Here is a 25,716-nt window from a genome sequence, read left to right as displayed (position 1 = left end):
GGAAAAGAAAGTTGAATAGAGAATCTGGACTACCCTACGTCCTTGCCTCATGGCTGGACTTGTGCCTGACCAGTGTCAGCACAGAGAACAAGTTCATATTCTTCAGCAATTGTGTTCTAACTGCAGCTATACAGGGCCAGGCAGCTGACCATGAGGTTGCAGCAGCRCCACAAGTAATTCACACAGGCTTTAGTTTGATTGTGCAGTCTCAATTTATTGCRTCATATATCCTTAGGTTTGACAGCTAAAGTTTTACACTTAGGCTCAAATTCATAAGTGTAAAGGCTTTAACACTGCCATTTCATTTGAAAATGTGCAAAAACTGATCCAGTGCCTCTTAAAGAATGARCTGTGTTTGCTGCAGACACATGTACTTTGCAAACCAGTTGATGCTGTATTACTCATTTTCATTATAAACAAGTTTTATAAACCACATGGTCCAGGACAAGGAAGAGGAAATTCACTTCCTCTAAACATGTGTTAGCATGAATTCATACTGAGTTCAGTCTGATTGCAGATCAATCCACAACAGGTCACAGAGGAGTTCATAGTTTCAGTAGGAAAACAAGGTTTGCTTTTGACAGWGAGAAGTGCATACAGCTGTCTTTTAAAGGCTGAGGCTCTTGCATTATTTTGCATTTCAGTCACAGTCCAAGGAAGATGAAAGTTCGGGCTTTGTCTAGACAGTTGATGCTCAGTCCCACARGATGTTAACACTGCTGCTTGTCAGTTATGCTGTAGCCATCTTCATCCAAAAGCCATTTTTCTCAGGTACTAGAAGCAAATTTAAGTTCCTGCTGCCCTCCACTCAAGTCTGTCTTCACCATAGGCCACGTAGTGTCAGATTTAACTACTCCACACAGTTTAAATTAATCTGGCCATTTATTCCTGAGCAGATGAATAGAGGGCCTCAATCTCCTTCTGGAAGAATTTAACAAGGTCTCCTCGCTTTGCCTTCAGCGTTGGTGTCAAGAGTCCATTTTCTACAGAGAACAACTCTGTGTGGATGTACAGGTCTTTAACCTATWAAAAGAAAACAATTTAGCACATGGCACATAATTAGAAGAAAAACAACAGTTCTTCCCAGCTTCCTTGGGCTCAGKGCAAGAACACAGTTCCAGGAGATGGGATAAATTGTTTTTTTGGCTGACACAGCAAGAAGGTAAAACTCCATAACAGCCCCTGCAGCCTGTTGTGGACCTCCACTCCATCTCTTAGCAGTTGCTGCTGTTGCCCTGCACAGCCACCGGTCTCTTGGTGTGGACAGGCAGCCAAAGTTTCACTTTGCTTCAATCAGCTGTTGGGGCCCCTCCTGGCACAGTCAGCAGCAGGAAGGAAAACTTCCCAGCCATGGTGTGAGCAATACACATGCTAGTGAGGAGCAGGATTTGAAAATACTCACTTGTTCAAAGGATTTAAGGCCAGCCTCTCTCCCCAGTCTGACCATATCATCTAAAATAGCTTTCTTCACTGCCTGGAAGAAACAGCAGAAGCAGAGTGAGTACAGCTGCTATTCTGTAATTGCAGCTCAAGACAATAACCATTGCCCAGTCAGGGAGAATGGAGGCTGGTGAGAATACGTATTTAAACATTCAAGATTTCTCTCGTTAAGGCCACTACAAAGTCATGTCTGTCTTCTCACTGGAAAAGAAGCAGTGACAGCCCTTGAAAGAACAGACACCTATACTCAGTTCCAGTTTTTGCTGTAAGGCTGCTTCCATGACTCACCCAGCATTAAACAAGTTTCATTTAGCCAAAACAAAGAGCATTGCAAGATTAGAATTCAAAATTAAATTCTGTCCCTAACCCACTGAAAAAAAAAAAGCCACTCACTGGGTTTTTGCAGAGTTCTTCAAAGGAACCTTTTACTCCCAGTTTTGCTGCAAATTCAGGAAGCATCTCAGCATCAGGAACCACTATACCTATTAGAAAAGACTGAAAAAGTGGAAGAAGTCAGGCTGAGATCAAGATAAGGCATACTAAGTATCTTCGTGAACTTGCTTGGGGACAGTTTTTCTGTGACAAGTCACATTTACGTCCCCATGCATTTTCAGAGTTTCAAAGGTGAGGATTTCCACATCACAGAGCAGTGACAGCAGCAATTGGAGTACTGACACAGTTTGTTAAATGTTCTGAATGATCCCACAATTATTTTTGGCTAGTTTAGAGATTGAAGACTGGCCTCTGCTAGCTTAGGTAGCRCCTCTGTGGCAGAGGAATGGAGAAACACTTCTGTGCAGAAAGGCTGAGAGAGTTGAGGTTGTTCAGCCTGAAGAATAGAAAGGTCCAGGAAGACCTTTTTTGTGGCCTTTCAATACCTAAAAGGAGCTTGCAAGAAAGATGGGGACAAATTTTCAGTGGGGTCTGTGGCAATAGGACAAGAGGCAATGGTTTTAAACTATGAGATAGTAAATTTAGATWAGAAATAAGGAATTTTTTGCAGTGTGGTGGTGGTGAAACAGTTGCCCAGAGAACTGGAAAATGCCACCATCCCTGGAAACATTTAAGGTCAGGCTGAATGGGGTTCTAAGCAACCTTATCAAATTGAAGATGTCCCTGCTCATTTCARGAGGAACTATCCTATGATCCTAAACTGCACATGGCTGACCTGACCCACTAATCCCATACAAGTATGTCATTAGCCTTTATCCAGCTTGCAATAATRCCAGTTGTCACTTGGGAAGGCTGTAGGTCTGAGAACACATTCCCATCAGCATGGCACTTCTAGGAACAGATTTTGTTCCAGGACTGTGTATATGTATGCATTTGTGCCYTAATCATCCAGAACTCATTGTGGGAAGGAATCTTGCAGAATGTTCACTCCTAACATCACTTACCCTCAGACTTTCTCCATGTACAAAGACTTGGGCTACAGGAGCACTTCTGATATAGACATTTTCTATCTTCTCTGGAGCAATGTATTCTCCTTGTGCAAGTTTAAATATATTCTTCTTCCTATCAATGATCTTCAGGGTTCCATTCTAGAAGTTAAAAATGGGGGTCATTAGTTTCAAGTCACTGTCTTGCTTATGTAAGATAAGCAGGCTTTGTTCTGTTGTATGAAAGGCACATAGCAGTCAAAACCCAGTCTAGAAACCACATACTGGTCTTTACTTTCTACGGAGAGAAGGGGAACACTTTGTCTCATTTCTCCAGTTAGCTCAGAACATGATTAGACAGCTCCTTTATTGTCCTCTGACAGAAACCAAGACACCTTCTTTTGTCCCCTACAGTGGAGAACAGACTTAACTATGGGCCTAGCATGTGTTATTTGAGATCTTGTAATTTAATTAGTCTTTGGAGCTTTGCCTGGAGTTACCTACTGAATCTACTGTGTAGAGAGTTTTATCCTAGAATTCCATCTGTAGGGATTACTGTGAAGCAACAGGAATTCACATCCAAGGGGTGGTTTGAATTAAGCAATTACTCACAGGCAACCATTTCCCTATGTCTCCAGTGTGGAGCCAGCCATCTTTATCAATTGCTTCTGCTGTCTTCTCAGGATCTTTCAGATAACCCTTGAACACGTTTGGTCCTTTAATGCAGACCTATAGCAAGTACAGAACACAGTTAGTTGCCAAGTCTTATGTTTCAGTATTTCCTGACGTGCACAGGAGACGGTACCTACCTCGCCTTCATTGTTAGAAGAGAAGTAGCTCATTTCTTCCACATCATCTAGTTTTATCATATTACAAGGCAGAGGGGCACCAACATGGCCTAAGAGAAAAAAAAAAAAAAAAAAACCAACAAAAAAGAAGACTTGTTTGATTGTAGATATGTAACTGGCTTTGTTCACTGCTTTAACAAGAACCAGTATTGTTTAAAGGAGTYTGGCTCAAATGTTCAATAAAGCTGTTGCAATGCCATTTTCAGACAGAAATGTAAGACAAATAGCAGCTAAGTCTTGATGCTTAGAGCATTTTTAGTTTAATCAACCACACCAACCATTGATCACACTTCCTTCCACAGAAGCCCCTCTCACAGATCCTGGTATTCAYTTGCATTTCATCCTCATTATGTTCTGCAGTTACTGTGTTCACAAAGATGGTGACTTGAGCATGAATTTAGAATATCCAGTATTAAAAACAGCCTTGCTAAGATAAAAGCTAAATCTTCGAGGTCCTTCAGGAAAATAGTCAAGTGYCATGTCTAACATTTTTGAGTAAAAAATGTCATTTAGGAGATACAGCTAGTTTCTTAAGGCCATTTGGGAAGTCCCTGCTCAGCTCTCAGTATTCCTTTCCTGTAGGCTGGGACAGTGACCTATGTCACTTTACACCARGGATCCTCATTTGGTTGATTCAAGAATTTTAATACCTATTAAGAATCACTGGGAAGTTAAGTACCCATGATTTAATTGTCATTAAACTAAAAGCAGTAGAACACCTAGGCTTGAGTGCCCCTTTACGTTGACAGCTCTTGGAGACTTCCCAAGTSTCAGCTCCCCTACCTGTTGTCCAGTCTCCAGGCATTGTGAAAGTGCATCCAGCTGAGCATTCAGTCTGGCCATAACCTTCAAAGATCTGTGCAAGAAGGATGAGTATTTTTTGAACATCAAGTCCTTGGCTTGAAAGACCTTAGTTTCAACTGCACCCATGCTCAAATCTTCTTAGGAAGGAAGCCAAGACAACCTTGGCRTTTTAGATGTCTTGATTTTATTGGCCTAACCAGATGTTAAAGTTCACCTATCAAACCTCGCTTCAGTCACCTCATTTTCTGTTCTCAGGGAGCTGATTGACTGTCAGGATAAGCCACAAAGCTCAGAGGCAGCTGTCTTACTTTCAGTGCTGCTTTTTCCTACTTCTGCTGCTCTATTCCTCTTCCCAGAACCTACAGCATAGCTTTTTCATAGTGTAGTTAAAAGCTGGCCTTGCAGAATTTTTTTTTCCTGTTACAGTTAATTCAGATGAAGCAGCCTGTAGATACCCAAGACTGACTGCAATCTCCCCAGGAACAAGCTGGGCTGGGTTCCAGCTATATCACCACTTACTTGTGCATGGTCAAGCAGGTCTTACTTTAAAAGAAAGCTCAGCTTACCTGACAGCCTAAGGCTGCTCTAAGAAATGTCAGGACAGAGGGAGATATGGGAGCTGCACCRGTTACCATCATACGCACTCTTCCACCCATGGTTTCCTACAGGTGAAAAAGAAGCCATCAGATCCTCCAGTATTAACCATTGCTCAGCTCCCTCACACTTGGAATAACTTACCTGAACTTTTTTGAAGACTAGCTTGTCCCAAATGCTGTCATTTCGAACGATGCCCTGTTTTATTTCATGCATCTTCATATACACAGCGAAGTTTAACAGGGAACGTTTCACTGGGGTGTTTGCACCACTCTGGATCTGCAAGGAAAGGCACCAGTGACTCTTGGGTGTAACTCTCATCTGTACCTCCCATTGKTAAGAGGCACCATATCTTATTTTGGTGTTCTAGGGTCTGTCTTCACCACTGCCATGCCAGGAGGTGACCCAAAAGGCAGTACTAGTTCATGTTGCTGCTGACACACTGCAGCCATAGCTTTGAGGAGCAGGGATCCTTTTGGCTTTGTGCTCAATTCATTTGCATTCCAAAAATTAACAGAAATTTGGTCTCCTAACAGCAACAAACTTAGCCCAGTGATGACTGAAGACATTGTTCTTACACTCCAGGTCCCAGAACTCTTTCCATCTCCTCAGAAAGGATTTTAAAGACGTGTTCCTTCTAAGGAGCAATTAACTAGTGGCAGTGTAATGACATGTCCAATATTGCTTTGTATTTGGATGCTTGCTTGGATATGTGAACACAAAGATAATTTAGCTAAAATTGCTCACGTACCTTGTCATAYACTCTGTTGAGCAGTCTTGGTACAACTGGAAATAGTGTTGGCTTCAAGGCTTTCATGTCATCTGTTAGCAGTCTGATATCTCCTTGGAAGAAGCCTACTTTTGCTCCACAGCTGTATACCACTGCCTAAAAATCGACCAGACTAACCTTAGTCAAGAAGAATTCCCAGCTTCACTAGTCTAATAATTATTAGACTGTGAAAAGCAGCATGATTTCCAGTGCCCATTTATAGGAAAGTTTTGTGTGAATAGGTTTTTGAGGATACACAGATTACTACCACATCTTTTACTATAATTTTATAAAAGCTCAGATGTATGSATCTGTACATACCTGTACAACTCTCTCAAACATGTGAGCCAAAGGAAGATAGGAAATGACAACATCTGAACTGGTACACTCAATTGTGTTCTAGAGGGAAAGGAAATAGAGGTAGGTTAGCATTTTCTATGCCTGCTTGAGTTGCTCTCAAGCAGAAAGTAAATAACGTTTGGAATCATTTGAGTACTTTGAAAGAGACACTTCCAATGAATGAAGCAACTCAGGCTCAAGCTCATCCATCACCTCTTCAAGATGCAGCTGTCACGCAGCCACACTAAATCAAAATTAGTTTTATGTTTTGGCAAGACTTGAAAAAGGTGGTTTAGTACTCTTGGTATTTAGGACTGACTCATTCTAGAATAACTTTTATGTAGAAGTTCTTGTTCAAATCAAACCAAGTTTCTTGCAGTACTACTGTCTCATTGAAAAAAAGGGCAGTTTGGAAAACATTGATTTCTGGGAGTAAACGGTTTACAGAAAATGCTCACATTAAAGTTGGTTTCCTGACTGAGGGACATATCCTGGAGATCACCATTAGCAGTAACTTACCTCTATGCATCTAAGGAAGGAAGCAGCATTTGAAACAACATTCTGATGTGTCAGCATGGCTCCCTTAGGGTTACCTTTGGARAGATCAAGCAAGGTGAGCTGTGGCTCTGACAGCTTCTGCTGGCAGTTTCCCATGTCTTGTTTGGCCCAGTTTGCACTACCTCAGTGCTAGGCTCAGTCACAGCATGCATTGTCTTTAAAAATCACAGATTTGCCTCAACTTGAGAGCTTTCAGCCATGGACATTGCATAAAGGAGATGGCTACTGAAACAGCAGAGCAATTGGGAGTATTATAGAGAATGGTGAAACAAGGGGKTTTTTTTTACCCCCTGAGAATGAAAATACACAGTTGAACAACCAATCTCATTGAATCAATGGATCTCTTGAATCTCTTGAATGCAGCAGTTAAGGCTGCATTTTCATAGGGTAAGAACATGAATTTAGCTTTTCTTGCCCCCAGTTCCAGGAAGTTTTGTCCTASTGCACTTGAGTTGCAGTGATGGTATTCCAAGTAAAACTGCAGTAGTGATTTGACACTGCTCTAATGGTTTACTTCTATATTCGTAAGATTTCCTTTTTTTTGTGCTGTGAAGCTGCGTAAGGAGGCTTTTTCAATGGGGAAGCATCACTATAAATTCTTACCTGTAGTTCCACTTGTAAAGCACACAACAGAAAGATCTTCAGGCTTAGGAGGCTAGAGAGAAAAGCCACATAAAGTCAGTGTAAGGATTRTGATGCTTATCAGGTCATTACATACAATCTCTAAATTGTGATGAATCAGGAATTCTGGTTGACAAAAAAATTTTTGCCAGCTTCCTCTGCTAGCAGCACAGCAAGAGGTCTTTCCAGAAACTAGTTTTACAAGTTTATAGCTGTTTCATAGAGATACTTACCACTGGTTCTTTGATGTTGTTTCTTCCCAGTTCCTGTGTTAGAGAAAAAAAACACAGCTTAGCAATAGGTGAATAGGTAACTGCATTTCAAATGCAACACCTGCTTTACTGCTTTTCCCCTCAATACCCTGTCTCATTCAAACAGAGATGCCTTCCTGAATGCAGTATGCATAACTSTGAAAAAGCTGCCTGCTAGAAGTGTGAAAAGGATAAATTTGAATGTGTAGAAAGTGACCAGAACTACTTAAAGAATTTGGAAGTCCTGAGTGGAGATGTTTCCTTTTATTTGAGATAGGCCACATCTCTTTACATGTATGCCAGCTAAAGCCCAGTATTGGGATGTCTGAGGAGCCTGTAATTTGCACTTACAGTTCCAGTTAGACTCAACTGCCAGTTTAGAGGCCTGATAAATCCTTTTACTACAGTATCTTGAATTAAGCTAAGCAGGTCTTGGCTGTCCACAACACATGGACACAACTTTAGTCAGTGGTTTGAACCCTGCAACTCCATTTGGCCAAAGATATCAAGTTTCAAAACGACTGCTTATCAAGGTCTCAGGTACATGCACAACAACTGGGTAATGTTTACATTAAAGTGTCACTGCTGCCACAGAAGATCAAGATGTTTAGCTGGCAATGTATTCCAGGAGTCTTTAGTCACCTACCTCAACCTCCTGCAGGGATAGAAGTTCAATTCCCACTTTAGCTCCTCTGTCCTTGAGCTCTTTATCAAAGAGATCCATGAGAACAATAATCTTCAGACACGGGGTCTTCTTTTCCTCRCAGTTCTTAAGCAAGACCTCTGCCTTTGTAGGCGTGTCACAGATCACCACGCTTATGTCAGCTACAGAAAATAAATAATCAGAAGTCTGTTKAGAAGACATGAGGCCATTGACAGCTCAGTAGAACATACATTCAGAACATAACAATTTGCATTTGTTCATATGGATTAATTGGCTGGCTTACAGTGGTGTCTCCTACCATAGTGAACTGACTGGAAAAACCTGAGATTCTGGCAATATAAAGTGAGGGCAAAAGCTGAGGAACTGAAGAGAAATATCTTCATTCACAGTCAAGATAGGCATTAGAACTTTTTTGTCGTTATATTGTTTAGGTTTTGCCATCTTCCTTAAATCTGAAGAAATTTAGACCCAATTGAAACAGGTAGCTAAAATTCTTGAGTTAATACCTCAGCTTCTCTGCAGATGCAAGAGAGATTAAGGCAATTACAAAAGCCTTTTCCATTAAGCCAGCAAAGGAATTTGATTTGCCTGAACCTGCCAGTTCTCCATTAGACTAGTAAATAACAGCTGTGTAATCCCAAGACAAGACATGTTTCCAATGTTCACTACGATAAATGTTGAAGTGATTTTGATTGACTAATCCTGCTTATGGGATGGATTCCAGATCACTGTAATAGTGGCAACGTATTTCCCCCATATCTCTCCTAAGACTGGGGGAAGAAAGTCTGAAGATTTATTTCACTTCCTTGCCAGTTTCTTCCTGATGGCCTGCTAGCTGTTGTTTCTGTAGCACATGCACTAACCMGATACATTACACAGGTTTAGGCATATCTTTACCTTTTCCTCCTCCACTCCTTTCATCCCACAACTTTAAATCAGACATACACATCCAGTCTTAATTTACATGCAAGTCTGTTCTGCATTGTCTGATTGTTTGGCAGTGTGGGATTTCAAGAYTGCAAAATCCCAAATAGCAAATAGTTGAGTACTCCGATTGCAGAATGGTCCACAGGATCACTGAAGGTCCACAGATCCTTCAGTGATCTTTGTAATCAAGACACTAGGAGACATAGGAAACCCACTGGATTCTTCTAGGTATTCAACCATGAGCCCTGCAAGGCAGCTTCACTAAGAAATTAAATGTCTATAAAAGCAATAAGGTTAAAACTACTCTGATTTTTGCAAATTCCCTTGAACTTAGCCCTCCCAAAACAAAGTTTCCTAGAAAAATCCTTATGAAAGAGTGGAAGTCAATATTTACCTTTGTTAACAATATATACAATGGCCTCTGGTCCCAGAGTGTCATAGAGTGGAACAGCAACCATTGAGTAGGTGTAGCARGCATACTCTGAAATGATCCACTGAAGAGAGAAAACAGCACAGCTAAGGAAAACTGGGAGCTCTCACGACAGGATTGCCTACAGACTTCACACAGCTTGAGCAGCCCATGCACGAGGCAGGGGGAGCTCTGTAAAGAGCATGTCCATGATAAACAAAGTTGTGAGAAATTGCTGTATTGCATGCTTCGAATGGTATRTGCTCAGTCAGTAAAAAGGGAACTGGGAAGGAAAAAGCTGTGATTTCTCCTCATGTGGCCTGAAGCTATTTAAATACAGACTGTCCTTCCTCCCTAAGGTGTCAGAATAATGTAGGACAGAGTACACAATTTGTTGCTTACCTCTGGCCTATTCTGAGCAAAAATGCCAATAAACTGGTTTGGTGATGGCTGGCATCCTTTTTGCAGAAGCCCCGATCCCAGGTACTTAGTTCTGTCTGAAACCTGCAAGATAGTTTTTCCCCCACATTAGTGTTACAAGGCAGTATCCCAAACTAAGTCATCTGTCATTTGYAACACTCACCTGTTTGTATGACAGCCACTGATAAGGTTGCTTGGGTTTTCTGTAGCCTAGACAGTCTCCATTTCCTGTTGGAAGAGTTGAGAAAAGCAATTGCAAAGCTCTGTACTGAAGCTGCATATCACTGCAATAGAAGCACTTGAAGTGGGAAATGTTTTGTGTCAGACATTCAGGGAACTGCATGGAGTGAAGGTCGGTGTCTGTAGCTAAGCACTCTGCCCAAAGCAAGACTGGAAGACTGTTAGCTTTATCCTTACAATCAATATCTGCTGATATTTTTCCATTGCACAGCCCATGTGAGGTTGAAATAGCTTACAAGCCATCACATATTTCCAGGTATAGGACTTGGGAAGCGACATGCACAAATTCATATCTGTTGTGAACAGGCAGTAATTTCACAGGAAARCTCATATTATGACACAAAGCAGAGGTGTTCCAGTTCCTCTGTAGCTTTGTATCTACTGACTCTTGACTGAACTCTACCATCTTCAGCTCCCCCTGTTTGTTCCTGCCCAGGCTGCCAGATAAGACTAATGCWAAATTGGGGCAGGGAGAGATATGGTCACTTGTCTGTACCCCCCCCAGAAGGTTAGAAAAGCTTTTGCTAGCCTGCGTTATTACCATAGTCATGACACAAGGAAAAGGATCTTGTAAAAATTTTGTTTACTTGTGATAAACAAGTGCTAACTACCAGAATGCAAAGCTTACCAGAAATATTCACTCCTCTCTGGAAAATTTCATACAGGGTCTTAGCATCTTCAAAGTAATAAGAAAGCAGGTTACTGTCTGTCAAGATTGCACCTCTTCTGGCTCCTCCCTGGGAACAGAGCATGGTTATGAAACAGTGCAGAACACATGAAATGTCATCTGTTCCTCAGCCATTCTCTCAGTAATCCCCTTTAAAGCGTTTCAATAGCATTGCATTGGTAGGGAAGTTTTCTCCCTTCCAGGTTTTCTTCTACTCAGTCACATGCAGAGGAATTTTCTAGATGGCCCACACTGATATTCAATTAAAGGTTATTGAGAGGTCTTGACYGAGTGCTACCACTTGCCTTATTACATGAAGTCTAGCACCAGTTTCAAAGCTGATCAGTGCATTGAAGATATAGGAAAAAATCAGTGACAGCCAAAGCTGTCTGGTAAAAAGCCCACCTAATCCTGGTTGGAAGGAGCTGCTGTTTCTCATCTTAACATCTTAAGACTTCCCTTGTCCCCACCATGCTGTTGAGTTGTACACCTGGGAGATAAGGCTGTGCACATTGGACAGGAGAGTTTAGACTGACACCCAGAGTCAGAATGGATCAGTATTCAGATTAATCTCCAAAACAGACCACGSCCACAAGCAGAGAAAGCATTACCTCAATTCCTATTGACTGCTTGTTCAAGTCAACAGGAGGTAAAAGAGGTTTGGGCCTGCTTATSACCCACAGGAAGATGACAGCTCCAAATGCAAGGAGAGTGATCAATGCTGGTGTTGGRAGCGGTGAGAACAAAACTTGAAGTATCCAGATCATTGTGCTGGATCAGTGGAGCCAGAGTTGAACCTGAAACAAACAGGAGGTTTAGCAGACTTGAGTTAGAAGCKTTAATTACCTGTGAGCCATGGTTACTTAAGTAGCTTGTTAAACAATACTGCAAATCATTTCAGMGGTTTGCCCCTGGAGAGTCCTGGTACAATAGTGAAGCACACTTATGCAATGTTTTAAGCTTCTTAAGAGATCTCAAGTCACCTGTGCCCATAAATCTTAATCTATGCTGCATCCACCTCCACAAAAASCTGAAGCCTGATGAAGCCAGACAAGGAACAGATTCTTTCCATCCTTAAGCAAAAAAACCTTCCTGGAGAAAACCAGTATATAATTTCCCAAATATGCTTCCCCAACTATAACAAAAAAAAATGTGTACTGTTCAGTGATATGAGTAGTGGAGGTAAGAAAACTCCTCAATATTGCAAGTGTTTAATAGGAAGTGGTTTTGCTGAAATAGTAAGGGTATTGATAAATTACATGTTTAATACACCTATATACATATCTGCAGGACAAGCAATATCTTCATTGTTAGCTGCTCTTACTGTTCATGCAAGACAAATATTTCAGAGAATGCCAGTGATACAACACGAGTCAAAACTRTGAAAGTTGCTTTCCACTCAGAAGTGGTGACCTGGAAGTCAATGTATGCAGTGAAAGTCTRGCTGGGAAATACAGAAGCAATTCTGCTGCCTGCATCCCCCAGAGAACCTTCTGTCAAGGGCAAGGAAGCAAAATCTGAGAATGCASACTTTCTTATAAAAGACAAAGAGACCTGAGCTTTATTCCTTAGAAACAAGYACTTTTGTCTCCAAAATGTTCTGAGAGACCTGCCAAGAGAAAGGACACCTTTTTGTCTGAATCAGCTCAGATCTCAGCGACTGATATTTGCTGGTATCTAAATATCTGTGCAGGACACAACATCTCACACTTTGCAAGATGAATAACAACACCCTTTCAAAGTCCTTCCTACAGAATCAAAGACACCCAGTCAGTAGATAATATATCAGCAATCAACTAAATCCCTTACAAGAAGAGTACCAGGAGTCCTGATGCAATGAGTTCCAGTCACCCTTTAACTATAATTCCAATGAAGCTGAATGTGTTTTACAAGTCGTTAATAAATTAAGCCAGGACCTGAAGTCAGAGTTTGGGTGTCTGAGCTCAGACTGATCAGTTAGATTGTCTGTATCTGTTTACAGTTTTGTAGTTTCCAGTGGCAGTGTTATTCAGCAATCCTGGTATGTTCTCTGGTGAGAAAAGGGGTGCTTTGCCTGCTCAATATCTGGATAAGAAAGGGTAGTTCAGAGGCTTTTCAGCAAGCTGCCAAATGCACATCACCCATGTATCTCAGAAGTACCAACTCCCTGGCCCTCTTTTCTACTCTAAACCTCAGTTGTCACTTGCCCTTCAGGCTCCTGACCTTGGCTTCATGTACTCAGAGTCCAAAAAGATTGTGCTACAGCCAGAAAGGCAGAACTTCCCTTGGGACTCTGTACTGATGTTCAATTTCAGTCATTGGGCAGTTACGTAGAGGCATCTCCATGCTCCATCATGAAGAGTTTCATGTACAAACTTTATTCCTTTAGCTCAGAGCCCACTACCAAATTCAACTGACGGAGCAAATCACATTTGCACCRTTTGTATGTTGGAAGCTTTCTAGAACTTTGACACATCCATCCTCAYATCTTTTTAGAAAAATGCCAGAATACTCATGTTAAAACTCCTCCTGATATTGATCAGTTTGGGCTCTTTTCCAGTCTTTTCCAATTCCTAGATTGCCAAAAGAAGTTTTCACTCAGTGCATTTCATAATTTTTTTCCCTGGATGTAAAATTTTCAAATCAGCAGTGAGAGAACAGAGCTGTATGCAGGTAACCAGAGAGACTGTACAGCTGCATCAGTTTTATTGACTGAAATGTGCTTTCATCTGCTCATTTTAACAGTAATTTGAAGACAATTTCCTAGAAAGCATGAATGATTGGTTGTATTTAGAGTATCATGCTAGATGTAAGAAACAAAACTGGGATTATATCTATAGCACCAAGTCCTCTAGTACAAATTATTTATGTGGCTTAGCATGAGCACTGCCTCTTCAGACAGATCAGAACAGTTGTCACCAATAGCTATGGTCTGTTACATGAACTTATTTGACAGAAAATTTACCAAAGGCACTTGTCTGACCTTTTTGTAGTAAGGATCTGAGAAACCAGAAGCCCAAATGTTCCATGKAGCAGCAGACAAGTCACTGAAAGTTTTTCCATTGGGGTATTTTCATGACTCACATGCAAAGCAGCTTTTACCAAGACATCTAGGAGRACTGAACCTCAAGCCCTGAAGGATATATTTTTTTTTGCTTTAAGCAAAGAATTTAAAGTCCAGAGACAAGACCCAATCAAAAAACAATCATTAAATACAGCAAAGCTTTTGCCTTCAGGTTCTGAATTGATTCCACAAATCTCTTGCAGAGAGAGAAAAAAGATCAAGCAGTAGTCTAACCCCAGTGTAGCTCATTCAGCATCCCTATGGCTAGTCAAGGATGATTTTCAGTTATATTTTAATGAGTTTTTAATTGAAAGGAAGATCATGTAAGTTTCTCTACAGCCTGGAAAGTACTATATGCTCATTTGCTTCTAGGGCTTGGTGGGTGTTTTTAGTAATTGTCTGCATTAGTGAACTTACAGCACTGAATGAGACTACATATGCAGGACTATGCAAATACATCCTTTAAAGATAGAGAGGTTAGTGTTGTGAGAAAAAAAACCACAGATGCACAAAAACACGGATCTAGGTAATACAAAACAAAATGCTTTTCATATCTGRAAAACTGTTTTCAACTCTCTGATTTTATTAATAGAATAGTGACAGTGTTTTGCTTTTACTTTCCAACTGAGCTTCCACAAATGGGCTTTAGTCACTTCTAACAAAGCACATAGGGTGTGTTAYTCAAGCTGTGGCAGGAGATTTGTCWGCAAATTTGTCTCCATTCCCAGAATTAGGACAGTTGTTTCCTATGCCTAGAGCTTCTACTGTAACTGTTTGTCAATCCAAGTAACTGCTAATTTATGACCTCTAAAAGCCACTTAATCCTGCTGCCCTTAAAGCAGAATAGCCAGAGAGAGGGCAGGAACCTGTGCTTGGACAGGAATCTGTATTTGATAGACCTTCCTGACCATGGTAAGAGAACAGCTGCAGCCTAGATCTGTCCTAAGGAACAGCCACAACCAGAATTTAACCCATCAATCCAAGTGTCCTGTTCATAAATAATACCTGTATATATCATATATCAACTCWGAGAAAACTCAGTGCAGAACAGGACAAACCCAGGGCATTTTTGATAGACACCAGCTTCCACTGCAGGGCAAGTCTGAGCAGCAGTAGCTTTTTTAAACATCAGAGGGGTCAGAGATGGAGTGTTGGAAATCCCTGASTTCTGAAGAGCTCAACTCCAAGAGATACCAAATGCACAGGATGTTTCCAAGCACCTGTGAAGCCTCTTGCACAATAAGATGCTGGACAGTTGAAAGTGTACTTAGGTTGTCTGCCCTGATCAATGGTCAGGGATAACATGCACTCAGCTCCAGAGTCAAAGGCTTACTTTTTATCACAAGAGATTACAGCAATACCTTTTACAGCCTCGAGTTCAGGAGTACATTCTCATTTCTACTGTATCTCCCCCTTTACAGCTATTCCTYCACTTCCAAGAAGGAATTCAAGTTATTCTCTATGCTCTCCACGTGAGGAGGTTCTCTTCACTGAAAAGTGGCTGATCTTTGTACTTTTGAGTACATAAACATGAAGAAAAATCAGTATCATCTCCATCGCAAGAGTTCATTATGGACAACAAAGCAACCTCTGATACTTGGACCATTTTGTAAGCAACAGTCACACACTGCCTGGGATAAAGTCTTCTAGAATTATGTACCTTGTATCAAGTTTGCCTGAGCTTTTGATGTGACCATGGTACCTTTTTTCTCAGCATTAGTAAGGTCACATTGACTGTTTACAAGCAGGAAGAGTRGAGTACAGCCACCTACACTAATGAGTTTCTTCACCAYCAGCAGCTSACTCTTTCCATTTGCTTWTGCAGCACAGCTCTTGYSTGCAGGTGTGAGCCACTGTGCCAGTTCTTATTCCTTGGAAACTTTATATCCTCTATTCCTCCTTGTGTTCTGAAGGGTTTAGGAACATCTAACTTTCAGCATCCAAAGAGAAACCAAAGCACAAAAGCTTGGCAATGACTGTTAAGCAGAACCACACAAAAAACACAGAGCAAAATGCTCAGTAACTGCATTCAGCCCAGGATCTGCTTCAGAGAGGAGATTCAGCCCAAGATCCGCTTTTAGAGTACTCTTTAGAGAGACAGAGCCAAACAGTTCAAGCACCCTTTGATCTCAGCTGAGAAACACTCAGCTGGAGGGTGGGAAGTGACGAGGCCTCAGTAACTTGCTTTCAGGAAGCAGAGTGCTGTGGTTTCTGAGCCTTGCTCATGAAACCTGTTGAACTTTCAGTTTGTTTAAACAGAAAGGCCATTTTTTTTAATAAGGAATTGTACTATGTTGGATATTGCTGTCCCTCCATCAGGAGGGCAACACCAGRACACCACTTAGTACTAAATGTTATTTTGTCAAATAAATTGAAAAGTCTCACATAAATTGAAAAACCAAGCTTTCATACAGTCTTTATATTGGATTTTCTTCTTGAAACTACCTACTCAGAAATATGCTCAACTGGCCCTTTGAAGTTTTTAAGAAATTAAAATATAGTCAGCATAGCAGGTTCTGTTACAGTTTATCCTGTTAAATAATACAGGTTCACTTCTTGCAAAACACTCATGCATCAATATTATATTAATAGGAAGTTTTCTCTGGTGATAAGGCATGRTTTAAAGAGCAAGGACTAAAGCTTGATTTGAAAATTCACATGAAACTCATAAGAAAACTAGAAGGTTATTATTAGGCACCTTAGGCATAGAGAAAAAAGGTAGCACTAAAAGTTTCTAGATATTAATGTCCATTACTTTATATTATCACAGSACTTMTATTATGAAGAACCAAGAACAAAYACATATCTGAACTTAACTCAGCCCAAGGTTCACATTTAACTGATAGCAYAGTACCTGAGAATTCCTAGCTGGCTCCTGAAAAACTCATTATCTTGAACCCTGCATCTAATCACTGCACTTGCTCATTGGATTTAGTAAAGCCCATGTGAGTAACAACCAGCAAACTCATGAGCAATAAAACAAATAAAGCATAACTTCATTACTTACACATAAAATACAGCAGAGCACAKACAGAGATGAGAACTGGGCACCTACCATTTTGAATAGAGGGTAGGAAGTCGACCTCTTCTCCTTAAGTAAGGAGCCTTAGCAGCACAGCACTGAAACAGCACCACTTTGGTGACMCTCATGTTAAAGACTACAGCCAGTTCCCTCTCTGCAGTTTGAAAAAAACAGCAAGCAGAAAAGCACACTGGGAGGGGATCTTTAAAGGGGAAGAGCTTGCATGAGGGAAATGGAGTGACAAAAAAAACCCAACAAACCACCCACACCAGAGGAAGTCATTGAGTTTTTTTGTTTGTTAATGAAAACAGCTTGAAGTAGATCTAAGTGAAAGTAAACAAAAACATTTTGAAATTATGCTTATCATTTATTCTAATCTGTTTGCTRTTATCTTCTCTATGTATTAAGCTGYAWTYTCAACAATAGCATTTTTCTCTCTATAGCTGCAGTCATGTAAAGGTGAGCAGAGATTTGTAGCCTGTGATACAAACAAAATGTTTTGAGTACAATATTTCTTATATACTGCTGCAATGGACTTACTGGTGGGATGTATTTCTGCTGCTGGTTTTGGTTTGTTTGGTTTTGGTGTTGGTTTCCTGATTGCTGTTGTTGGTTGTTTTCCTTTTTCTTTTTTTTTTTTTTTTTCCCAAAAGCTACCTTGTTATTTCTACTCTATTTTACATTTATGTAAGTGCAATTATTTGTACAAGGCAACAGTGAATCACATTTCAAACTTCAGTTTTGTTTCCTGCTGACAGGGATTTTCTTCATGATTTCACAGTTTCATTTCTTTGTGTAAAAGTTTCCAGCTGTTGCAGCTTCMCTCTTTCTCTTCAATGCTTGTCTAATATAACTGGAATTTTGCAGTAGGTTTGGAGGGGTGGGAAGACTGGAACTTCACCCATCTCTCTTCTTTAGTGCCTTAACCTCAGGTTTTAAAATTGTTTTCCCCACTTASGAGTTTCCCCATCTGAGAGTTTTCCTATGCTGTGTGATTTCAGAATAATCTGCTTAGCTAGACAAACCATAAAGCTGAGATGGAATTAACATGGCATGTACTTACATCCAAAATACAAYCTGTACTGGACCTTGGCTTGCTAAAACACATAGCCCCTATTAATTGCAATTATGTTTTTATTGCTGCTGTAAACATTATGCTATTCAGGTGAAGCTACCTTGCACATAGTTGTGGCATTGTTTAGCAATGTAGGTATCTTCTACGGAAACTGAGGGTTGATTCACCAATTTTCCTGTTAGCTGAGGATGAAAAAGAAATAGCTTTTTCTTCATGAAACTCCTCTGCCTTTGCATTCCCAGACCTGTTCCTGTGGCATTTAAAAGAAGTGATGAGATTCAGCTTCAATAAYACCAGACAGRTGCWCTTGTGCTTAGAGAAAGGAGGCMAGGCCAGGCTCCCAGCACAGCCAGKTCCATTATCACCTGCTCTGTGTGCCTCTCTGAGGATTTCCCCCCTTCAGATAGCTGGCCTCAGGCTGTTGTTTTTCCAGGAGGAAGAGCAAAAGCAGTGAGTTTGCCCTGTCACTGGTCAGCTGTTGTGTAGCAATGCTGGGTATCTGGGGTGCACTGACTTTGCYGCAGGGTGGGAGAACATGCCCACAACATCTCCCTGACCTGCCAGGAGCCCAGGATGGGATGCAGAGCCCCATGAGCTGGAAAGGCTGYACTGTATTGCCTGGACTCATAAATTGGATTAAAGGATGCACAGAGGAAACCTTCTCCTCAATGATCAGTTCTGTTCAATGCTCATAAATTAGAATACAGCTGACACTCTTTCCCTGAAACACGTAACAAGTGGCATGCAAGTGTTGAGGCTTTTAAATTTTCATAAATTATCTGTATAAACTCCAGATTTTTGAAAAAAAAAATAAAGCAGGGTTATGAATCTCAGCCTTTGCTTCTCTTTGTACATGTATGTGAAATGTACACCTGCATCCCTCATACCCATTAGCAAATTAAAATGAGCATATACCTTACGTTTACAGGGAGTTCAAGTTGTTTCCTTTCTGTTGCCACTGTCAAAAAAGTTTTGCATAGAGGATGAATCAGGTGAGCTTTTGTAACAAACCTTAAGGTCATGGCACAACATGAGCTTTTGTTACAAAAGATGCCAAAAGAACCTTTCTACATATAACAAATAACAGAGGATGTAAATAAATGAAGGAGAGACATTGGCTCCATGTACAGTTTTCTCTGTTGTCCCTTTCAAAACTTGGATTTAAACTTTGTGAGTCCATGGGAAGTGGACAAATCATTATTTGAATGATTTTTAAATTCCAGTTTGTATTTTAAAGCTATAAAAATAATAATTCTTTATTGCTCCATGCTGCTTTTCAAGGGCTGTGTCTAGCTCTGTAAAGCAGAGTAACTGCACTGGGACATCAATGATTCTCTCAGAGCACAAGTGGGCTCCTCAGGAAAGGAGGTGTGGATAGGATGGTGGGCTTAGGACTTGCAAGAGCAGCATGCTTTTTGCCAGTCCTCTTGCTTTCAGCCTGATTTCAGGTTAATCTTTGTCTCCACCATCCTCTCCTTTGTTACAGCTGCAGCTCTGGACACAAACAAAAGTTTTGGGAAGGTTCCATCTCTATGGCTAGAACAGGCAGTTGTACCAAGGTGATGGCAACAGTCTGGTGTGCCATACCCTATGATCTGTGCTTTTAAACCATTAGAAAAGGCATTATAGCCACCTTCTGTGTTCTTAATTAGAGATTAAGCTAGGTCCTGTTGTAGTAAATGTTGCCAATAAGCTTGTGCATGTAAATGATCCAGCATATTACAACCTTTTACTGCCTGTGATGGCATGRAAACAAATAATCTTATGTTTTTGGACCCTGGTTTAAACAGTAGTCTGAATGGGAGCCTGGCACTGTTACTCTGTGCACTGTGTCTTTAAATAGGCATAACTAACAAGCTGATAAGAAAACGGCTCCAGCCTGGACTGTGGGCAGATTTCCACTTCCAGCCGATAGCARCAGGCACTGTTCAGGTGGCTGCTCTCACCCAAGCTGTGATTTCTGTGCACGCCACCCCTGAGCCCAGAGCTGCTCCTTTAACACAGGCAGCTGTTGCCTTTAACAGCACCCAGGGTGATAAGGAGGCTGCACTGGATCCTGGTATTGCAGCAAATTGAGGTTATTATCCCACTTGCAGCCCTTCTCTGCAGGAGCAGGAAGCCTGGCACTTGGGAAACCGAGCTCTGATCAGGAGGGATTTTCTTACCTTCCTTCAGGGCTGGAGGAGGGTGAAGGGGCTGGCACAACTTGCTTCCTTTGCTGCTTTACAACTCCCAAGGGGTGTTGAGGGGTTGGTTCTTCCCCAGCTCCCGAGGTGCTTCCCCGGCTCCCGTGGCAGGACTAAGCCCCGAATCATCAGAGTGTGGCTTTAATAAACAGGCGACACTGCACCCAGGTAACCTTTGAACCTGCCTTGCAACAGTTCAAAGGTAAAGAAAAAAATTATTCCTGATCAAATATAAAGAGCAATTTTGGCTGGTTAGAAATGTTAAACATACAAGTCTTGCACAACAGAGTTAGAAGAGAGCAGTGCATTGTGAAAACTAAACCCAGCCCTGTGAAAGCTGCAGCCTTGGGTTCTTCACAGGGCTCTCATTTACTCTGAGTGTGCACAGGACCCTGAATAAATCTTGTTCCTCTGAGAAAAGGTGTCTCCAAGATTGCACTTCGAGCAAGCAAACATATTCCAGTATTTTTCACCAGAAGCTTTTGTGTAGAGTCCTGTCCTTAACATGTCCAGCAGCTGAGGCGTGGGCTGCCCTTGCAGCTCCAGTGRTCCATGAGGAAGCCCATCCTTTGGGGCCAGGGATTGGGATTTTCAGGGATCTGGTTATCTCAGCATGGTGCACCTTCCCTTCTGGAGCTGAGCAAAGGGCACTGCACTCGCTGCCCTGCCAAGTAGGCCAAGCCTGTTTGTGACAGATTTCGTGTGTTGATTTAAACAACTGTGGGTTTGGTTTGTGGGTTTTTTGCCTTCTTCTGTCTCTGAAATGGGAATAAGAGAGCTCCTGTGCTTAATGCWTCTTGAGAAGGACAGTAGTGAGGTGAGGTTTGCAGGCTGGGCTGGAAGGTGGAGCTTCCTGGCTTTGCTTCCAAAGGCTGTGGATATGATCTTTGGAAGACATTTTCTCCTCATGAACCAAGAGATACGGCTAAACAGCAAAGTSCTTTCAGCACTCACTTATTAGAGAGTATCCAAAGGAGGGCAACAAACATGGTGAAAGGTCTGGAGGGGAAGCCGTGTGAGGAGCAGCWGAGCTTGCTCYGTTCAGCCTGGAGAAGAGGGGACTGAGAGCTCATCACAGTTACACCTTCCTTGGGAGGGTGACAGGAGGAGCAGGCATCTCCTCTCTGTGGTGACAGTGACAGGATCCAAGGGAATGGCCTGAAGTTGTGTCAGGAGAGGTTTAGGTTGGATATTAGAAGAAGATTCTTCACCCAAAGGCTGGTTGGGCGCTGGAACAGCTCAGTCCAGAACAGAACAGTCACAGCCCCAATCCTGTCAGAGTTCAAAGAGTGATTGGACAATGCTCTTGGGCACATGGGGTGACTTTTAGGAATGGTTCTGTGCAGGGTGAGGAGTTGGACTCAATGATCCTTGTGGATCCCTTCAAACTCAGCACATTCTGTGATTTTGTGACAGGTCAAGGGAATAAAGCTTTTGTTGACCTAGGTCTGGTTTGTCTGGTGCTGGAATCTGATTCCTGTACAATATCTGAAGAGTAAACTGTTGCTAACACTTTTCACTTGAGGCCTTAAGTATTGTTAATTGGGATAAGGGCACCTGCCTGTGTCAGTGGATATGAATAAAAGTGGAAGCTCCTGTGCCAACACAAACCAGCATCCTAGACCTTCTGGCTGCAACCTCCTCTTAGTTTTTAGAAAACGTCAGTTTAAGGAGGATGAAAGAAAATGAATGGGAGGGTTTTCCAAGCTTGGTGCCAAGAGATTATGCCAATGTGGAAGTCTCTTGACTTCTGTCTATGGTGCATCTTGCAYGTGGGAAACAATTACAAGGTATGAAAAAGATACTAATAATTAGCAGTTGGGCAGGTCCCTGTTCAGCCTGGGTGGATRTTGCATCATCAGCTCAAAAGATCTGGAGTGACTGACACCATCTGTGGTTTTGGCTCCTAGATGTGTTTTATAAACCGTTGGGGGTGGGGGAGGAAGGCGGGGAAGAGCGGCAGAGCCACTTGAGAAGGGAACAAAGCCAATCACCTGAGCTAGCTGTGTGTGTAAAGCTGTAACTGCTTTTCCTTCTCCACCCTTTCTCTCCGGTACAGAAAGTACAGGCCATTTTACCTCGTTTGAACAGGCCATTTTACCTCGTTTGAGCAGCAAATTAATCCAAGTTGTGGTGTTTTGTCACCTTTCACCTATATGGTTTCTTCCTGATGAAAACTATTGATTAGTTCACTGTTAAAAGCTGTCCTGGGAGACCTGAGCCACTTGGAGCACTGAGCATTTTGTCCTTGAGCCTGGCAGGGGCAGCTCTTGTTCAGATGTCCTACTGAACTGCTGATGGTAAAAAAAAAAAGGTGGGCAACCTTTTTTTTTCAGCTTGTTTGGAAAGCAGATGTGAGCAAACACTCTCCCAAGCCCTGAAAGACAATGGGCAGTGTTCTGTTGTGCAGGTTCACCCTGTACATCATCTGTGCTCCTCGTTCCCCAATGAGTGATGCTGCAGTTTGWGATCTCAGTGACCAAAGCACACAACCAGTGACATGAAATAACCTAGATCAGCTGTGCAAACATCACCCATGTCCYAGTTTGGAAAAAAAAGGAGCTCAAGGCAGGCCCACACACATAGGTTTTTTTTAAAACAAGATTGGAAAAATAGTGTTTCAGTTAATGAAAATGGTAATTTTTCTCCCTAAAGACTTAATAATGAAGGAAATGTATGACAAATGCCATGTTGAATTCTCTGTAGGTTGTCATGGGCTCCATGAATTGTATCAGTTTAGGAGCAGGTTATGGCTCAAAATATTTATTCAARGTATTACTTTTGGACAGAAGTGTCTACATGCATGGAAGATGATGAGAATATGATTTTTCCTTTGCTAGTTTTTACGGGTGACAGAAAGCTCAATAATTTCCCTCCTCCATTTCGATCCATTTTTTTGGGCTGCTCTAAAATATCACTATTTGGATATTTGATCAAAATTGATTGAAAGATTAAAAAAATCTTTCAAATGCAATCATTTGCCCCTTGTGCAATTCACTTGATTCTTGAATGATGAAGAAATGGACCAAAAACGAGTAATAGAAATGGAAAAGAGTGTTTCTTCCAGTCTTATTCCAGCTCCATTACTGAAAGCAGGATTCAGAGGTATAGTTTAGATGTTTGCCAATGAACATACAGCTGTGGGATATCCCTAAATGCTGCTTTAAAGTTATTCTTGCTGAGGTTGTGCAACCAGTCTGAGCTGTGAAAGACTGGAGCTAAAGGTCATTACCRCACAAAGCTGGAGTTTAATCACTTCTAGGTACCATATAAGAAGCCCTTTTTTTATTGGTCTTGTGAAATCTACTCAAATGCAATAGGCTGTTGAATGATAAACATGAAATAAACTCTAACCCTTCAGCCTACACAGTTGCCCAGACAGTAGTAAAATCTGGTGCCAGGATATTATAAGTAATTTTTCACTGTGTTAAAACATTTGTATAAAAGGCATAGATGTGTCACTGAACTGTTTTAACAATTAAGGAGGCTGCACGTGTATTTACAGTTCCCCTGTGTTGCCCAAGAACAGCTGCATGCTACTTTTGTTGCCGGATGTGGCTGCTGCATAAATTGAAGGATCTGAGTGAATTTGCTGCTYCTGTGTCACATTGACAACCTTGCATTCTCCTCTGTTCATGCAAAGTTGAGTGRTGTGTGCCCATAAGAGTCTATGGGTTTAAAACCAGACAAAACAGAATTCTGAGATAACTGCAGGTGTTRAATACATAAAAATATGAACTGGCACTCTCTACCTTGCAGGAAAAAAAAAAMAAMMAAAAAAASCCCATCTGATTTCTATCTTGACTGCTGACTCTAAATGTAACAAMTGACAGATAATTTTACTGATTTTGACTGGAAAATATGTAATGTTACAGAATGTATGTACATTTGTCTATTCGGGACCAGAATTTGTGCACAAAAGACTGATTCTTCTGAGTTCTGACATGAATATTTGACATTGATTGCTTCTGTTTGATCTGATAAGATTCATAGATGACCTAACAACTAAAAGTGCTGATTTATTTGCTCAGTAGTTTTCATAGTTCAGCTCTCTTACTCCTCTTACACATTTACCTGAACATTTTGCTGTACTTAGCCTCCCCTACTGCCACGATAAAATGAGTGGGCAACATAAGCAGTCTTGAAAGTTTATGAACAGAGAACTTTGACTGTTGACCAYTAAAACTGGAAGTAAGAAGATGGAGCAAATCTTTCCTAATGACTTTAGACTTTGGATSTTCATACTAATTAAAGAGGAAAAAGCTGATGTTCAAAGTGAGCAATACCTGACGTGTAATATTCAGATGAGGACAGTTTAAAGACCACTTGGATTGCCTCTAAGTGTTATCAGTGCTGTCATTTCATTAGGTGGTTAACTTCTTATTGAAACCACCGAATTCCAGTTCTTGTTTTTAGATAACAAGCTTTGATGTTGCAGTGGTAAATACAATGGTTTGCTAAGGGGTCTGTTACAGTCCTTTGTGTGTTGTGTCTCAGATCTCATCTGTCCACCTGTGCTTGCATGAACTGTAGCTCCTGTTCTGATACTCTGAGGAGATTTGAGGCACATCTCTAATTTAGAAACTCTCTAATACAGGGAATCTCTTTTTCCTTTCAGGGTGAGATAATGCCATTGATGTTGATTAATCAATAATTATAAAYCAATAGAAGTTAAGACTTTAAAATATGGTAAATCTTCTACTTAGACATCATTATAGGAATAATGCAGAATTCCTGAAATCTTCTGAAATTTCTGAAATCTTCTCCCTCAATCTGTGCTTCAGCTCGAGCCTTGACTGAGTCAGCTTTGCCCCAGTTAAAGACAAAGTTAAATATCAGAAGTTCAAGATGTGGCTTGTTGTGAGAGGAGGTGTCCAATGATTTTGTGATTTAATTCCCTGAACTCCATTAGATATATAGATTTAAAAGACCATGAATTATTCTGTTTGAGCGGTAGTGGTAAGGTCTTTAATTTCCACAGTATTACATATATTTCTTTAGAAATCTATGTAAACAGACCACTGGAGCTAAATTCTAGAAGGTTTTTGGGATCACTGTCATGCAGGATCACAAAGAGAAGCATTGCTTTGAAYTGAGAATTTAGATTTTAATTAAGCTTCTCTTGTTGAAGTTGCTAATGTAATAATTAAGGCACTTGTATTTTAGTGCCTAAAAATAGGTTCAGAAATGCAGAGACTGTGTTTGAGGTAGTTTCAATAGCACATGTGGGTTTTCAGGGTTGTACTGATAAAGAATTCTCAAATTCAGTTTTGTGCCAAGTGAAGCTATTGACCTTGAAAAAGCCAATTGCTTGACTGAAAACACAATTGTATATTGCAGTTCAGGGAAATACATTGAGGAAARAAGGTAGTGATACTCAAATTCAGGCAATCAGTACTTCCTGTGGCTAAGCTGTGACCCCTGGGTCATGTTTAGTAAGGGTTTGGAGCGAGGTGAGTA

General features: G+C 41.1%; 1 protein-coding gene across 2 annotated transcripts; it reads right to left on the bottom strand.

Moving 5' to 3' along the window:
- Nucleotides 1-188: 188 nt before the first annotated feature.
- ACSL5 (acyl-CoA synthetase long chain family member 5) lies at nt 189-20,397 on the bottom strand. 2 transcript variants are annotated; one of them, XM_057380599.1, is made up of 22 exons: nt 20,236-20,397; nt 18,986-19,028; nt 11,542-11,727; nt 10,892-11,000; nt 10,187-10,251; nt 10,006-10,107; nt 9,589-9,688; nt 8,250-8,428; nt 7,586-7,618; nt 7,335-7,386; nt 6,693-6,766; nt 6,156-6,233; nt 5,817-5,951; nt 5,210-5,344; nt 5,038-5,133; nt 4,451-4,523; nt 3,629-3,717; nt 3,432-3,548; nt 2,838-2,981; nt 1,834-1,935; nt 1,403-1,474; nt 189-1,023 (listed from the first exon to the last, which is right to left on the bottom strand). In XM_057380599.1, exons 3-22 carry the CDS (start codon nt 11,695-11,697, stop codon nt 883-885), a joined length of 2,052 nt encoding a protein of 683 aa, XP_057236582.1. In that variant the 5' UTR covers nt 11,698-11,727; nt 18,986-19,028; nt 20,236-20,397; the 3' UTR covers nt 189-882. The 2 variants fall into 2 exon arrangements, with proteins under 2 accessions (XP_057236582.1, XP_057236580.1); XM_057380597.1 differs by lacking the exon at nt 18,986-19,028.
- Between the last annotated feature and the right edge of the window lie 5,319 nt (nt 20,398-25,716).

This window comes from Malurus melanocephalus, unplaced genomic scaffold (assembly GCF_030028575.1).
Source record: "Malurus melanocephalus ecotype Western Australia unplaced genomic scaffold, MMel_1.1 scaffold_463, whole genome shotgun sequence".
Taxonomy (NCBI): Eukaryota; Metazoa; Chordata; class Aves; order Passeriformes; family Maluridae; genus Malurus; species Malurus melanocephalus.
Note: the sequence above shows the minus strand (reverse complement) of the source record. Positions and strands in the feature narration are given on the sequence as shown.